General features: G+C 40.9%; 1 protein-coding gene across 1 annotated transcript in view; it reads right to left on the bottom strand.

The window, feature by feature from the left end:
- Window positions 1-610: 610 nt before the first annotated feature.
- Window positions 611-16,141, bottom strand: part of LOC137259768 (cysteine dioxygenase type 1-like) — a 48,649-nt gene continuing 33,118 nt past the window's right edge. Inside the window, exons 2-4 of the mRNA XM_067797380.1 lie at window positions 9,900-10,138; window positions 7,296-7,465; window positions 611-3,315 (exon numbers count right to left, since the gene is read on the bottom strand). Of these exons, the coding sequence (XP_067653481.1) occupies window positions 3,277-3,315; window positions 7,296-7,465; window positions 9,900-10,138 (448 nt within the window). The 3' untranslated portion in view covers window positions 611-3,276. The remainder of the gene's footprint in view (window positions 3,316-7,295; window positions 7,466-9,899; window positions 10,139-16,141) is intronic.

Below are 16,141 nucleotides of genomic sequence, written 5' to 3'. Positions count from 1 at the left end.
ATTTGATTGCTTAGAGGCATACAGACGGGATATTGCCGACTACGGCGTAAAACTAAACTCACTCACTGTTGCTCACTGGATTGTTTGGTCCTCACTCGATTATATAGATGGAATATTGCCGAGTGTGGCGTAAAACTAAACTCACTTGCTCACTGGATGGTCTGGTCCACACTCGACTATTTACATATAGCTGGAATATTGCTGAGTTGCGTTCCACAACAAACCAAACATCCAACGTAACGTGAAGTCCGTACCAGTGTATTAATTGTAATATATGTAATATAAGGGATTACACTTTCTTAATAAAGTACACATTTTAGTACTTTTGTTTATCTGACTCAAAGTCAGCCGTGCATCCCGCTCAGCCATCTCGACTTCCGCCTGACTCTGAGGGTGGGGGACGAGTCAAGCATGGGACTCACTCAACCCCATAAAAGCACTAGAATCTGGACTTTACTAAGAAAGTGTGATCCCTTATGACATATGTTACATTTGATCACGTACCAAATGGCAATGTGTAATCATACCATTTAACTGTTGTCTACGGTATACAAAATATACCAAGCTGTTTCTTGGCAATCTATGCAGGCTATCGCCTCGAAACACTCACTTGTATTGGTAATATTTATTTACATAAAATCATTACAATTCTGTTGAAAACATATTCGAAAACCTGTGCAAGTTTACAATAAAACCAGTCGTACACAGTTTCCAATATTTAACAATACGACCCAAGTATTTATCAAGGCAACGATGGAATGTAATCTCACTGTAATAGAAACGAACAAGACAGATCTTCGACGCTATGAAAATCTTGTGAACAATCAGTTCCCAAAAACATTAAAACACAAGAATTTCAGGTTTTATAAATAAATAACAGTCGACATACTGATCGATTTTAAAAATTAAAGAATCCCGTATGGATTAAAATCATATATTCTCCCACCGTTCAACGAAAAAAGTTGTATCTTGAGAAGAATAATCAATCGTTCAATATATCATGACATTTGAGGTTATAATTATTTATCATATACAATGTTTTGTTTTGCACAATTTGCAAGATCGTAAATATTATAGTGCTAGCTGTAAGCAACCTAACGAGGATATATAAAAACAAAATTGCACCGGGTTATCATTCGGCAATGAGACAAAAATCGTTGTTTCGAAGTTTAACTATAAATGATCACATGCACTTCGAGATGTACGATACACGACACAAACGCCAAATATTGTCGTAAGAAAGAATAAGCTAGGATGAAGCACTAACTTCAAGATAACCGAATTTCGACAAACCGGTGCTTGACTGTTCTGTGTTAAAAGACGTACGTTTCCTGAGTGTGTTGTCACGTCTTAGATCCGAAGTCGACGAAGAGACAGTTCACAAACAGTTCAACTGGTATCCATGGAGATTCTTGCCAGCAACTAAATAATGCTGATTTATGTTCACAGTATCAACCACCGGTTTGCTTGGTTCAAACATCAGTATCCGCCAATACAATTCCACAATTCCAATGATTTTGTATGAAACGGTAAACATCAAACAAATCTATTAATTCGATTTCAATTTCATCAATCATCTGTCAGTTAAAGAGATTTTGTGAGGCCTCTTATCCCATCATTCTTGTACAGTTTGCTGGAAACATTCAAAATAACTTTTAAATTCTTATGCCACATTATATTCCATTATGCACATATGTAAAATTACCTTAACTTCCCAAAGTTGTGAATTAATATTATAACATCTATAAACAGAGCTATTGCGCCATCAGTTGGCCTTCATTTTGTATTACATCAAAGCAGACAATAAGAATGGAATTTGTGCGTTGAATTAGGGTTAAATACCTAAGTTATGCTTCATTGACACTGGTTAACTAGTTTGTCAGACATGTAGTAACCTCGGTAGATTCAGGTAACTAAATTTGAATAACAGAACGGAAAAGCAGTTTCGTTGTTGCTGTTCGAGGTTTCATGCAGGAAGCTAAATCAGCCGAGTGAACCCGAGGGAATTCAAGTGTCATCGAGAAAACCATTCGTAACTACCCGTGTCATTCCGGTTCCTGTAGGTCACGGAAAGAGACGAGTAGTTACGAATGCGGGAAAACAAATTATTGAAGCGTCATAAAATCCTAGCATCCTGTTAACCCGCTTTTCACTAAATCTATGGTTAAGTAGTGAGGCGTGTATATAAGCACTCATGCCCATATAAACGAAAATAACATTTGTAATCCATTTGGCATAATTTGATTACAAATATCAACAATATTCAATACACTAATCAATATACAGTTGAGACAGGTAGCATATACAAGAACAAGGCACTATCTGGAAAACTCAGAATGGTAGTTGAAAATAATTCAACATTCAATATTCAATTCAAATTCATATTCATATTCATAATCAGATTATCTGAAACATGTAAGAACAAAGAATTCATCTTATGTTGATTTAAAGATCAGGTCCGAATAACGACACTGGTTATTTCACAACTGGACATGTTTAACCAGATTACAAAGAACCTCCAAATTAAGTTGCAACGGAACTGTAAATATAAACTGGACCTTATGTGTTTCTAGTTTGCTTGATTCAGGGATTAACAAGCACATAAATCTACACAAAACAAATCACAATGATGGGTTATTCTTTAAATGCGTCTCTTCAACAACAAAAATAATCGAAAATATATATTTGGACTACAACAAGGAAAACTCACTCTATATTTCATCACTCCTAGATCTAAATTAAACTTTATGGAAATAAAACAACGACCTGTTCAAAACATTTTGACTTGAGCAATGGACAAAGGTGTTTATCGCTACAGAGAAAACAAAATAGTCTTGCCCAATTACATCGTAAACATAGATGTGACTGACAGTAGCATATACAATGTATAGGTATATATAAAATCAAATCTACGCCATAGGTATACTACAACACCATCCTCGTGTATCCAGGGTTTTGCATTTTGTAATACAGTTTCTCTGTTTTCTTGAATCAAACGGAAGAGTGCAGAGGTCATCCACTCAAATCGCACACATCGCACTGGAAATGACTGATGAGCAATAAGAAATTCCTGACGTCACTTCCGGAACATTCGGTGGACTTGTCGTCTCAGGCTGTTTATGATATTTTTACGACCCTGGACACGCTATCTGTTCTGTTTTCGCTACAATTAATCCCTGCAGAAGAATGCATACATTTCTAACTGAAACATACAGGACTTCTTCTCTTGTAAATCTGTGAGCGCAGGCCGCCCTCCCACAAGCCTCGGTTGACGTTTTAGTTGTTTTCGGCTGCCATTGCGGTCTCCGCTCGTCCCTACAACAAACCGTGAGTGAGTTGGTTTTAAAGTTGTTGTGACTTGATTGTTTGTTGTTCAACAACGTGCACAACATTATTCAAGATACAGGATGGCAGTCTGTAAATAATCGACAATGGACTTGAAAATCCAATGATCAACGTCACGAGGATCGGTTTATAATATAAAATGACACGTGACAGCGTGTTTGGGCACCCGATCCATCCTGAGCACTGTCAAAAGGGTTGCAAGTTTCTCAAATCTCGTAAGTCACCTCTTAGTAAGGCGATCCTTGCAAGTCCGGTCTAGAATATTGGCCCTCAGTAACCCATGTTTGTCGTCAGAGGCGACTAACGAGATCAGGTGGCCAGGCTCGATGACTAGGTTGACGCATGTCAGATCGATGCTCGTGCTTTTGATCACCGGATGTTTTGGTCGAGACTCGATTATTTACAGACCGCAGCCATATAGCTGGAATACTGCCGAGTGTGGCGTAAAACTAAACTCACTGACTCACCCTTATGAAGGTGAAGGTGATGTTTTCATAGTATGTTAAGTGAGTGAATTTATGTTTTACGCCGCACCAAATATTCCAGTCATCAACAGCATGAGTATCGATGTTCGCAACTGAGATACGATGACATGTGTCAACCAAGTCAGCCAGCCTGACCACCCGATCCTGCTTGTCACCTCATGTGACAAGCATGGGTTGCTGAAGAATCATTCTAACCCGGATCTTCACAGGTTCGCATCTTACAAGATCTGTTGCTGAAGATAAATTCTGGTCCAGATCGTCACTGATAATACCGCTTTGAGGAAAGCACGGTGGCACAGGTCCCTGACGTTTACTATGGTGAAATCCCCGATAATTTCAAGAGCAATAACCCAGGTGAGCGGATTAAAAACAACTTTAACGTGGCGTCCTGGCAACCCCGTACTTTGGTACAGGTCCACGTTTCACATTGCTATGGTAACGCTACGACAGTCGTAGTCGATGTTGCAGTACAGAAAGTTAGACAGTTGTAGAGCTACGACAGCTTTGGAAAAAGGACCCAGATATGCAGTCTCCTTGCATCACTCCTTGGCCTATCATAATAGAATTAGTCTGCAGCAGAAAGTGGGATTTGGGGGGGATTTTTTTTAATGGGCGAGTAAGGGGATCTGGGCTTGCAACCTTTTTGACGAATGATCATGATGTCAATCAGTGGATTGGATTGACTAGACTCGATTATTCACATAAAACCCCCAGAAATTGTATTATATTGTCACATGCCGATTTACTTATATAACTTATATACACAAAACACGATGTTATGTATGGCAAAAAGGCACCCGGGCACCAGGCCTACGTCTCATTAGATTTCATTATAGCAATTGTTTGATTAAAATTATGTACAAACAAACCCATTCAGGTACAGCTGTCACACACGAACATCCACAATACACCAAGCGCTTACACTTTTACGGACAAGCAAATTCACACCAAAGCCACCTGTCTCCTCAAATGTCACATATCCTGTTCATGGATGGCCGCCATACAATTGGAGCATACGCGATACTGCTGATTGAGGCGTTAAAGAACAAACAAACATACAATACGATTCGTGAAGTGATGTGAGAGGGGAGATAACTGTTCTTGAACGAGTATTAGACAACACAGGTAATGCTCCTGCCCGCCTCGTACTCGGGTACACGTCTCAGCCCCAATTATTATGACGACTCAGAAAGTGAGATGGGGTTTCCCGTTGTTGCTGTGTAAACTTGGCCCTAATTTATTTTGTCACACTTATGACTGTTTGCTGGTTATTCTTTTTATTTTGTTAAACACCGCAGTCAGCAATATTCCGACGGTCTGTAAATAGTGAGTCTAGCCCAGACAATCAAGTGATCAACAGCATGAGCATTGGTCTCCGCAACTGGGATACGATGTCCTGCGTTAACCAAGTCAGCTAGCCTGGCCACCCAATCCCGTTAGTCGTCTCTTACCACGGGTATGTGAGTCATGGTACATCTACGTGGATCAGTCATGGTGGGCAGGACGCGATCGTTTAGATTGGTGTAATGCCGGTCTACTGAAGTGTAGGGAATGTGGAATTTATTTTCATATAAGTTTATATTTTATATATTTATAAATACAAAAAACAAAAACAAATACGGATACCAATAAATATGAGTTTCTTTCCGAAACTTATGTTCTATCTAGAGACACAAGAAGGAGTCTCGTGGTGTCTGATTAGGAAAGTTGCCGTTTATGGGTACCCGGAAGGACTAGGTCGTAATGAGGGGAGGTGAAGGTGGGGACATATGGGGGTGTTAGCCATGCGGTTACAGCCTTCGGTCGTCACGACAACTACCCAGATTCCATTCCAACGTTCACTCGTCACATTGAAGACACGGGTTCGATTCCCCACATGGGTGCAATGTGTGAAGCCCATTTCTGGTGTCCCCCCGTCGTGATATTGCTGGAATATTGCCCAAAGTGCTGTAACCTTCTACGCCTAGGAGACACAGTTTGCATACTTCCTAAGGAGAAGAGAATGAGATCAAGTGCACACACACAGGGCAAATGTAACGCTTTCAGAATTCTTGAGGAGTGCGCATTATAAATGTACTGTGATTACAACGGTAGGTTATACTCGCTCACTCGCAGACCACAAAGACACTAATCCTGGGTGGAATTCTACCACGGATTATCCGAATACGGCAAAGCTACGCCTATGAGTTAAGTTTCTTAACCTGAATTGATACTTAATTCTTCAGAAGTAGGGACGCATTAAATGGCCAACGTGTGCGAAGGTACTTCATCACCGAATCGGGTCAGTTGTACTTTTCAGACACCAACTATGACAAATGGAGAATCGGAGCCGAAGGTTTTGTAGATCATTTATTTTATCATGGGTAAAGGGAAGTCTGATTTCAAAGGCTTGCGGAGAAATTTCAAAACCATTATTGAGAGGTGTTGATATATTCGACATCTTTTGTTGTTAAATGCGATATTTCAGCAATTAGATTTGTCATCCCAAATCATTGTGTCTTTTTACCAGTTCGTAAAGTAAACACGGTGTCCTGAGTGTGAAAAGTACAGCTAATCTGTATCAAATGCAGATAGTGACGTCATATAATTTTAACGTTGTATATCGATGACGTCAGAATGATTTGCGGAGCATTGTCATGTATTGTTACACGTAGAATACTAAACTACGTCCCATGTAGTACCATATTTATGAAACGAGTGAATGGTTTGGTCTCCAACGAGCAAAGGAGAGTTTACACGGGACATGCATGGTGTTACACAGGACATAGTTTAGTGTTTTATTTATTACTAACCCAACATTAGCACAATAATATGGAGCTAAGTACTTCTTTCCTAAGAATTCAGCGAGTGTGATGGCTCAGCTTTCCGCAAGGTCTAATACTATTGTGACAGATGTATTAGCATTGTCACGTCATAACTGTAAACCACTTTGACGTCATACATCCGGCACCACGCGATGTTGTAACACACAATATTTGATATCTTTGTAAAATTATTAAACAGTAATATCTTCAACGGTTGAGTAAGAAATGACTTGATTTCACTCTCTAGCAGTGGCGATCACGTTTAAAACATTATGTGGTTGAACTTAATGGAATGCTACAAGGGACAGTGTGTTCGCATGGTATTTTACGTCGCATTCGCGCTTAGGAATCGTGAATTGTGAGTGAAGTTTGTTTGAATTTTTAAGTAAGACGAACATGAGACATCTTAGTGATGGAGGATAGCATACTCATTAATGAATCTACGATTCGATTTTGTTTATGTAAAACTAAATTTTTGTATGAATTATTCAAACCTGACAGCAACACTGGAAAGCATACATTTTAAACGTGTTCCCCTTAAACACCCGTGGTATAATGTTTGAAGCGAGATATTCCTCCAGGGTGGATATATAACGGGTGGGTGTTATCAGCGACGCCTGTATATTTGTGTTGATCAGAACATACGCAACCATATACTTACAAATGGCGTCCTTTTGCCGTATTTGGACCAAAAGGTCACCTTGGCTGGAGTGCTGTGTCCGGTCTTCTGGTCAAAACAATTACATTCATCGAATGGAGGAGAATAGAGATGGAGACTCACGGCCCTGTCGGAGTGACTCGGGTTTTCTACCCGATGAAGGCCGATTTCATCTGAAAGCAAACGCATGAGTATGTGAATGGTTGTCGATGTGTAGACATGGTACAATACAGCAGTGTGTACATTTAGTAAATGTAACGACATTTCTGCCGTAAACCCTTAACATGCAGCAACACGCAACAACATGCAACAACATACAGCAACTCGCAACAACATACAGTTGTACACAACACACAGCAACACGCAACAGCATACAGCCACAGGCAACAACATCCAACAATATACAGCAACATGCAGCAACACGCAACAATATACCGCAACACGTAACAACATACAGCAAGACGCAACAACATACACCAACATGATACAGCAACACACAGCAACATCCAACACTGTTTTGCTACTATTTTCTGCATGTACATCCGAATTACAATAATGTTACCTCCCTGTGAAATACTGACTGTAATTTCATTGGTCAAAGATTCTTTAACACGTTTCCATGCCATCCGTCCCAGGAGGGTGAAAACTGGAGAAAATAGTCTCCCCTGTCACGGTAAACGCCCGATTCTCCACCGACATGATGCATGCGGTGGCTGGAGTTGAAAATCCGCTCAATTAGCAGAGTTCACTATGTACAGATTTATTTTGCCGACTTTAACTGTTTTATGTAAGTAGTTTAATTATTGTTATTGTTGTTGTTCCTTTTTGGTAGCACTGTCACCCCTCGCCTACATGCTCGGGTGTCACTGCTACAAAGAGGCGTACATCAGATCGTAATACCCGTGAGAGCAGAATACAACTTATAATTTAACACAAAAAGTAGTCCAACACAAAATAGTCGAACAAGGACACAAAGTAGTTCAACACCAAAGTTGTCCAAGACAAAAAGTAGCACACGCAGCTCATCTACACCCAACATCGTTCAACACTCACCTCATCGAACCAGTCTAAGTAAACTTAGTCTCAGTGTATTTCGTTACACTCCACCAATGAGTCTAACAAAACCAAGTAGAAGGTCGCGTCAGTTAACCTTTGAGCGACCAATGACCGTCCAATCAAACGCTCACTATTCATCTCACACTTCCTCGTTCAACACTCACCTCACACCACCTCGCTCAATCTTCATCTCACACTACCTCGTTCAACACTCATCATTCTTCTCCTCACCTCGTTCCACGCTCAACACACCTGACATTTACCCTCCACGTTCAACACTTACCTCACCTCGCCTCGTTCAACACTCACCTCACCATACCTCGTTTAACACTCACTTCACACCACCTCGCTCAATCTTCATCTCACATTACCTCTTTCAACACTCATCCCTCTTCTCCTCCCCTCGTTCCACGCTCAGCACTCCTGACATTTACTCACCACGTTCAACACTCACCTCACCTCACCTCACCTCGTTCAACACTCACCTCACCCTACCTCGTTCAACACTCACCTCACTCCACCTCGTTCGTTCAACACTCACCTTACCCTACCTCGTTCAACACTCACCTTACCCTACCTCGTTCAACACTCACCTCACTTCACCTCGTTCAACACTCACCTCACTCCACCTCGTTCAACACTCACCTCACCCTACCTCGTTAACACTCACCTCACCCTGCCTCTTTCAACACTCACCTCACTCCACCTCGTTCGTTCAACACTCACCTCATCCTACCTCGTTCAACACCCACCTCACTCCACCTCGTTCGTTCAACACTCACCTCACCCTACCTCGTTCAACACTCATCTCACACTACCTGGTTCAACACTCACCCCTCTTCACCTCACCTCGTTCCATCTCACCTCACCTCAACACACCTGACCATTTCCCCACCTCGTTCAACACTCACCTCACCCTACCTCGTTCAACACTCACCTCACCCTACCTCGTTCAACACTCACCTCACTCCATCTCGTTCAACACTCACCTCACCCTACCTCGTTTAACACTCACCTCACTCCACCTCGTTCAACACTCACCTCACCCTACCTCGTTTAAGACTCACCTCATCCCACCTCGCTCAACATTCATCTCACACATCTCGTTCAACACTAACCCCTCTTCTCCTCACCTCGTTCAACGCTCACCACACTTCACCTCTCCCCACCACGTTCAACACTCACCTCACCTCTGCCCACATAGTACCACCATCACCTCATGAGGGGTGAAACAGTGCGATTTACCAGGGCACGGTGCGCATTTCAGTACGAGGTTTTCGGTTCGGTCCGTTTCGATTCCATATGTGAGACATGAACATAATGCACCAAAGACAAGAGCCAAACCTAACATCGTTCAATAACATGGAAAAAATATCATAATCATTGTTAATTTAAGTGAACAAAACTGTCATCTTAGACTGGACAGAAATAACAGTACGAAAACCGAAAATATCTAATTTAGGACTGCATTACGGTATACCGAACCCTTGGCAAAATACCATTTCGCACCTATACCTCACGTTGCCTCACCCCACCTCGTTCAACACTCACCACAGATGTACGCAGTCTGGCCTTTGTTGTAGGTGTTGATGCGAACAGGCGACATTTCCGTTTCCTCTTCAGGATCGCTAGGCCACGCGTACAGCTCCTCTTGGAGTGTGCCCTCAAAGACCGTCATGAAACAGTGGGAATTGGCGTGTGAATGAATACTACTTCCCTGAGACTCATTCCAACACACCATTATCAGGTTGTACTTCCCGTTTCCGAGGTCCACCAAATTTCTTGTGTACCTGGTCAAAAACACAGAAATTACTTTAATTTTTTCAATCTTGTGTTTGTTTGTTTTTCGGGTTCTTCTGGGCAAAACCACATTCACAAGTTATTCCATGTGTTTGTCGGTCGGTGAACTGTTGCGTGGCTGGAAACGTCGAAATACAAACTCGAACTTGAAATTGACAATCTGAGTTTGCATCGGTTGCCGTCCGATCCAGTCATCCGGGAAAATGGATGCAGTTTGTTTGCAATCCACAAACGTAATAACACGCCGTGTGTACAAGTATCACAGCTGCCTGTCTGTGTAACTACATAATGTAACAGAGACAAAATCGGGTGCATGGGCCATAAATCAATGTATTTGTTTGTGTTGTTTAGCCTGATACATAATAAGTTCAAACTGCAATGTGGTCAATGATTGAAGTTGTGTATTGCATGTTGTCATTAGCAGACAGGTAGGCAGACCCATAGATGTCGATAAAACAGAGTTTGAGTTTTGACTTTGAGACAGCTGGTCGCAATCAACATGCAGGATCCTTCTATGCTTCCACAGGAATTTCACTTTTCAAGCTGAGCAATGTATAGCAATGAAATTAGTATTTCTAATGCTACACTTTCTTGAAAACTGCAGCTGTGGGACTAGTGTGTTTTATTATTGCAGACTCAATTGCAAAGTGCTTGTAGTCACAAGAAACGTCCTGTTCGTTTTTGTTTGTTTTTTTTAAATGGCGTTATTTTTCAATTTTATAAGTTGAATTTGTATTTTTGATAACTTGTTACTGTAAGTCCATATCATAATTAAACAGAATCTGCAAAGTTTTGCGTTGCATATGACTTTTAAAGTGTTTTACACTTAACCTTCAAAATGTGGGTTTCAAAATGGACAAAAAGGCCATGCTTGACATCTTAATAAATATATAGGTCCCGTAAGTAGGGGACGGTATTTCGCGAGATCTTAGGTTGTTTAGTACTTCCGATGAAAAGCAACGTTTGAATCCTCTTCGAATGGTTCCATGGCTGTTAGTTGACAGTAACGAGCCCATAATCCATGGAGGAATGACAAAAGTGCGATCTAAGCGCAGTAGTTGGAAGAGTGAAACAAACGTACGTGCGATATGCGATGAGCGTTAATCTGTTATCGGTGTTTTCTTTAATGTGATTATATACATTTGATACAATGTGCGAGTGAGTTTAGTTTTACGCCGCTTTGAGCAATATTCCAGCAATATTACGGCGGGGGACACCAGAAAATGGACTTCACTCATTGTACCCATGTGGGGAATTGAACCCGGGTCTCCGGCGTGACGAGCGAACGCTTTAACCACTAGGCTACCCGACCACCCCACTTTTGATACAGACCAAAAATAGCGATTTGAAACTATGATTGTTTGTTAAACAACTTTTATCTTAAGTTGAAATAGAGTCTGAGATTTAAGTGTTTAATTGGCTAAAGTTCAAATTATGAGAATATAAATATATGAGGTATATAACTTTACATAGAAATCAGTGGGAAAATAGTTGATTTTGAATAGCCACAAACAGTAAGAAAGATCTTCTGGGGACATCTGTCACCCACTCAAGTTGTGTTAGAAAGTAATGTTCGTTGCCCGATGCCACGATCCCGTTAAGATCCAGGATAAAACTGATCTTCAGCAACACGTGCTTGTCGTGAGAGGCGACAAGCGGGTCAGGTACATGTAGTTACGTTCGCTGACTTGGTTTACACGTCATCGTATCCTAATTGCGTAGACTGATGCTCGCGATGTTGGCCACTGGATTTTCTGTTCCAAACCCGATTATATACAGATTGTTGTCATATAGCTCGAAAATTGCTGAGTGCGGCATTAAACAACAAATCAACCAACCTGTCTGAGACCAAACAGTAGTACAAGTATCACGCAACGGCGTACAAGGGAGATAATCGACTGATGGCTCAGTATCCAGCTGCAGATTGATAGGAATCCAGGCTATAGTTCATTAAGGATGACATATTGGGCTGATGACACAGGACGTCTGTACACAGACATATGCACCATGTCAGTCGGTCCATGGCGATATTATATATTATTACCCGTGACGGTGAAAATATCGAGGTTCATATTTTTCATATGATGCCGCAGAGCAAAATATCACTTAGTCATGTTTCTTCTATGACGTTGCGTTTTACATGCTGCAACGGCGGGTAGTCAGTCATTCCATGTTTGAAAGCAGATTTGAGCATATTTTCCTCAATTTGAAGACTTCAGTAATAAATATATAATATCATATTCGTGACCATTTCATACTAAGTTTAACGTCACTCGGGGTTAAATATCGGCATGTCCCTCGGTCTTGCTCGGGAAATACCCACGTATAGGAACTCGTGTCGTAAACGTTATGGACACACATATAGTATCCTCTATTTACACATGGCTGGCAGTGGGCTTGATAATAAGGAATATCGTTGAAGTGGAGACTTATTAATGGTCATCGATATGATTGGTTGACTGGTTCTTCAACACCACACTATTCGATCCACACTACACTATTCGATCCACACGACACCATTCGATCCACACTACACTATTCGATATAAGGCGGCTGTCTGTAAACAGTGAGTCTGGATTCATTAAACATGCAAAGTCATGTCTTTATTACTGAGGTGCTTCTAATTTTAGTGCGGACACTTTTCTTTACTAACCCAAGCGTAAAAATGTACAACTGAAGCGAAATAGGCTGACTTCCTTGAGAATTTCTCTCTCTCTCTCTCTCTCTCTCTCTCTCTCTCTCTCTCTCTCTCTCTCTCTCTCTCTCTCTCTCTCTCTCTCTCTCTCTCTCTCTCTCTCTCTCTTGTTTTGCTCAAAGCTACTATTTGTCTACAATCATTAGATATTCATTTAATAATTGGCAGTCTCTAATGTCCACGGGCTATGTCCATACCTCATGCGTGAAACTAGAGTACCCCTAGGTTTTGAATACTTCATGACACATAAATAACCCACATAATACCTACATAACACTCACGTCAGCACCCAACCCACTCTCCACCATTCCATAAAATCCTGGGTACTCGAACACACGAAAAGATGTCGCGTGAGGACGTCAAATAAATAAATCGGTCAAGGGTATGTTTCTGCCTAAATCACAGGAGCCAAAATCTTCAAAAACTAACCCAGATAACCTCCTTGCCCGTAACAAATATCGAACAACACGCCCACGTGACCGAGAAAAGGTGTGAGCAATTTCTCCACTTTGATTGGCCAGCTGCTCTCGAGCGATTGGTGAGTAAGTAAGTCAAGGCCATAGTACTGAAAGGTGGGTTGTGTGTGTCTGTGTATGTGCCGCTTTATACCTCTGCTGAGGTTCCAGGCCTCATACGACGACATTTATGTGTGCGTGGATGCATTTTGCAAACCATATGGCGGTAGTCTGTAAATAATCAAGTCTGAACCAGACAATCCAGTGATCCACATCAGGATCCATGACGAAATGTATGTGGGCGTGGATGCATTTTGCAAGCCATATGACGGTAGTCTGTAAATTATTAAGACTGGACTAGACAATCTAATGATCCACATCATGAACATCGATCTACGAATTTGGGAACCGATGACATGTGTCGTGTGATACACTCAACCACATGAATCCAAATAAATAAATAAATAAATAAATAAATAAATAAATAAATAAATAAATAAATAAATAAATAAATAAATAAATAAATAAATAAATAAATAAATACTTTGAGGGTAGCGTCTTGATGTGGGGAACTATATACTACAGGCAGAAATCTAACATTGTGCGCATTCAGGGCAGTTAAACTGCTATTGGGTACAGAGGCGAAATGTGAAGAATTCCTATGGTTTCGAGTGGACCGAGTTGTTCAAGAGGAGCTTTACCAGAAAAAAAACAGTACCAGGCCTCACAAAACTCATTTCACAACGCCATTCAGTATTTTCACGCTTACAGGAACGTTTACCTGCGCAACAGACGTTAGATCAACTATCGCAGATAAATGGGCCAGAATTGAACATTAAAAAAATTGAATCGAATACTTAGACTTACTCAGTCCGTTTCGAGACGGCACTGGGCAGTTTTGGCCACATGGTGGCTAGAATGAACTTTCAAGACAACGCCTAACTGGGAACGGACGCCTTCACAGCATTGTTCATCAGCTGTGCAGGGAAGAGACATTTGATCCTTAGTTCCAGTACAGTTTCTGTTGGTGCTCAGTGATCCGAGATAATAGACTCATAACGACTTCGAAATCACATTACTCGGTACCTTCTGTTACGTCTAGACACAGTTTTGTGGAATTATCATCGCTTGAACAGCTTGCAAATGGATTCCGAAACTTAAAACATTCAACAAAACACTTTCTCCTCTAACATAAAGTCTTAATTGTAGTGTACGCGCCACCACAAACGGTGATGTTTCTACGGCTTACAACGCTGATTGTATTGACATAAAATATTCCTCTTCTATAGACTCTTTCATAGTGGCCATTGTGAGTCCTGTAGAACATGTCATGGAGAGGTTAAGGTCACTTCTCAAGGTCAAGTTTGGGGTCATGTTTATCCCAAATATACACGTATATTCAACGCAGTATATGCATTCTGTTTAACGTGGGATGTATTTTGAAAAGGGTTTAATCAATAGGTCAAAGGACATGGTGAGCGTTCAGGATTTTGTAAAAATGTGTTTGTGTAACATACAATGTATATTACTGTTACTAGTGCAAGCGTAAAAATTGTTATTTGTGAGTATCTATAGAAATCGTTCAATAACTGTAGATTAAACATCTGTCAATGGTCACTGCCTAGGTCTTCTTGGAGGTTATCGTGAAACTTGTTGCTCATTTCCCTGAAAATCGCCATCCTTGGATAACTGTCAGCTTAGAAAGTTGTCTTGATGAAGGTCAGGAATGCCATAGCATGTCAACGTTTGGACATGGCTGTCCTGATTGAGACTAACTTAAAACGCCTTCAGTATATTAGAGTATGTTGTGTCAGACATATTTCATACTAGAAAAGGTTTCAACAGATTCTTTTGCGAAAAAAATACACAGAATCATTTGTCAGTGGTGACACCATTTTCAAGAATTTGCTTGGTTGTTTTGGAGATTTTTATGTCAGATAGTGTTCTCTAGTCACATGTGTGTTGTTGAATTCAGTAGTATTCGACATACATAATTTATTTACACAATTTAGTGTTGGTTATCGTTCATAAAGTGCAGCTTAATAATCAGAGATCGGTAATCGACCAAAAATCGATTGTAAATCGTTAACCCATCACAAATCTCATGTACTCAATAACGTGAAGCAATCGTAAAACTGCAAACAAAACTGGCATCGACTAAAACCAGGAAGAAAAATGCATCAGTTATTTCAGGATTGACGTAACAAATATGACAAGAAGAAAAAACGTGTTCAAGTTTGATTTGATTTTAAGAACATCGATTAGTGTGGCGGTGGTGGTGGTTCGACCAGGCGACACATTCACTCCTGATAATTTAACGCATAACTCCAGGACAAATAATATTTTGATAAAAACAACTCCATTTATATTGGCAAAAGAGACCCAGTAAGATGGGGGATCATGTACCGAAGAAAATTCGGTGAGGTAACCTAGAGGTTAAAGCGTTCGCTCGTCACGCCGAAGATCCGGGGTCAATTCCCCACATGGTACAGTGTGTGAGGCCCATTTTCTGGTGTCCCCCTGTGATATCGCTGGAATATTGCTAAAAGCGGCGTAAAACCAAACTCACTCACTCACTCACTCACTCATTAAGGGCCTTCGAAGTGAAGAAGGGGAAAAACAGGAAAGATTAATGTGGTTCAAAGACACAGACAACCGCAGACGAAGAACCATAGTTTCCGTTTGGCCCAGCACTGCAAATACATAATGAAACTCTAAATGTTTCCACGGGTTCAGGGTCTATTATCATCAACAAGAAAAGTAATTCCCCTGACGTACCCCGATCTTAGTATTTTACCTTTTATATACTCTTGTTCCTGAAATCGGAATTGCTAATATTACCT

Source organism: Haliotis asinina, chromosome 13, assembly GCF_037392515.1.
Source record: "Haliotis asinina isolate JCU_RB_2024 chromosome 13, JCU_Hal_asi_v2, whole genome shotgun sequence".
NCBI classification, from domain to species: Eukaryota; Metazoa; Mollusca; class Gastropoda; order Lepetellida; family Haliotidae; genus Haliotis; species Haliotis asinina.
Note: the sequence above shows the minus strand (reverse complement) of the source record. Positions and strands in the feature narration are given on the sequence as shown.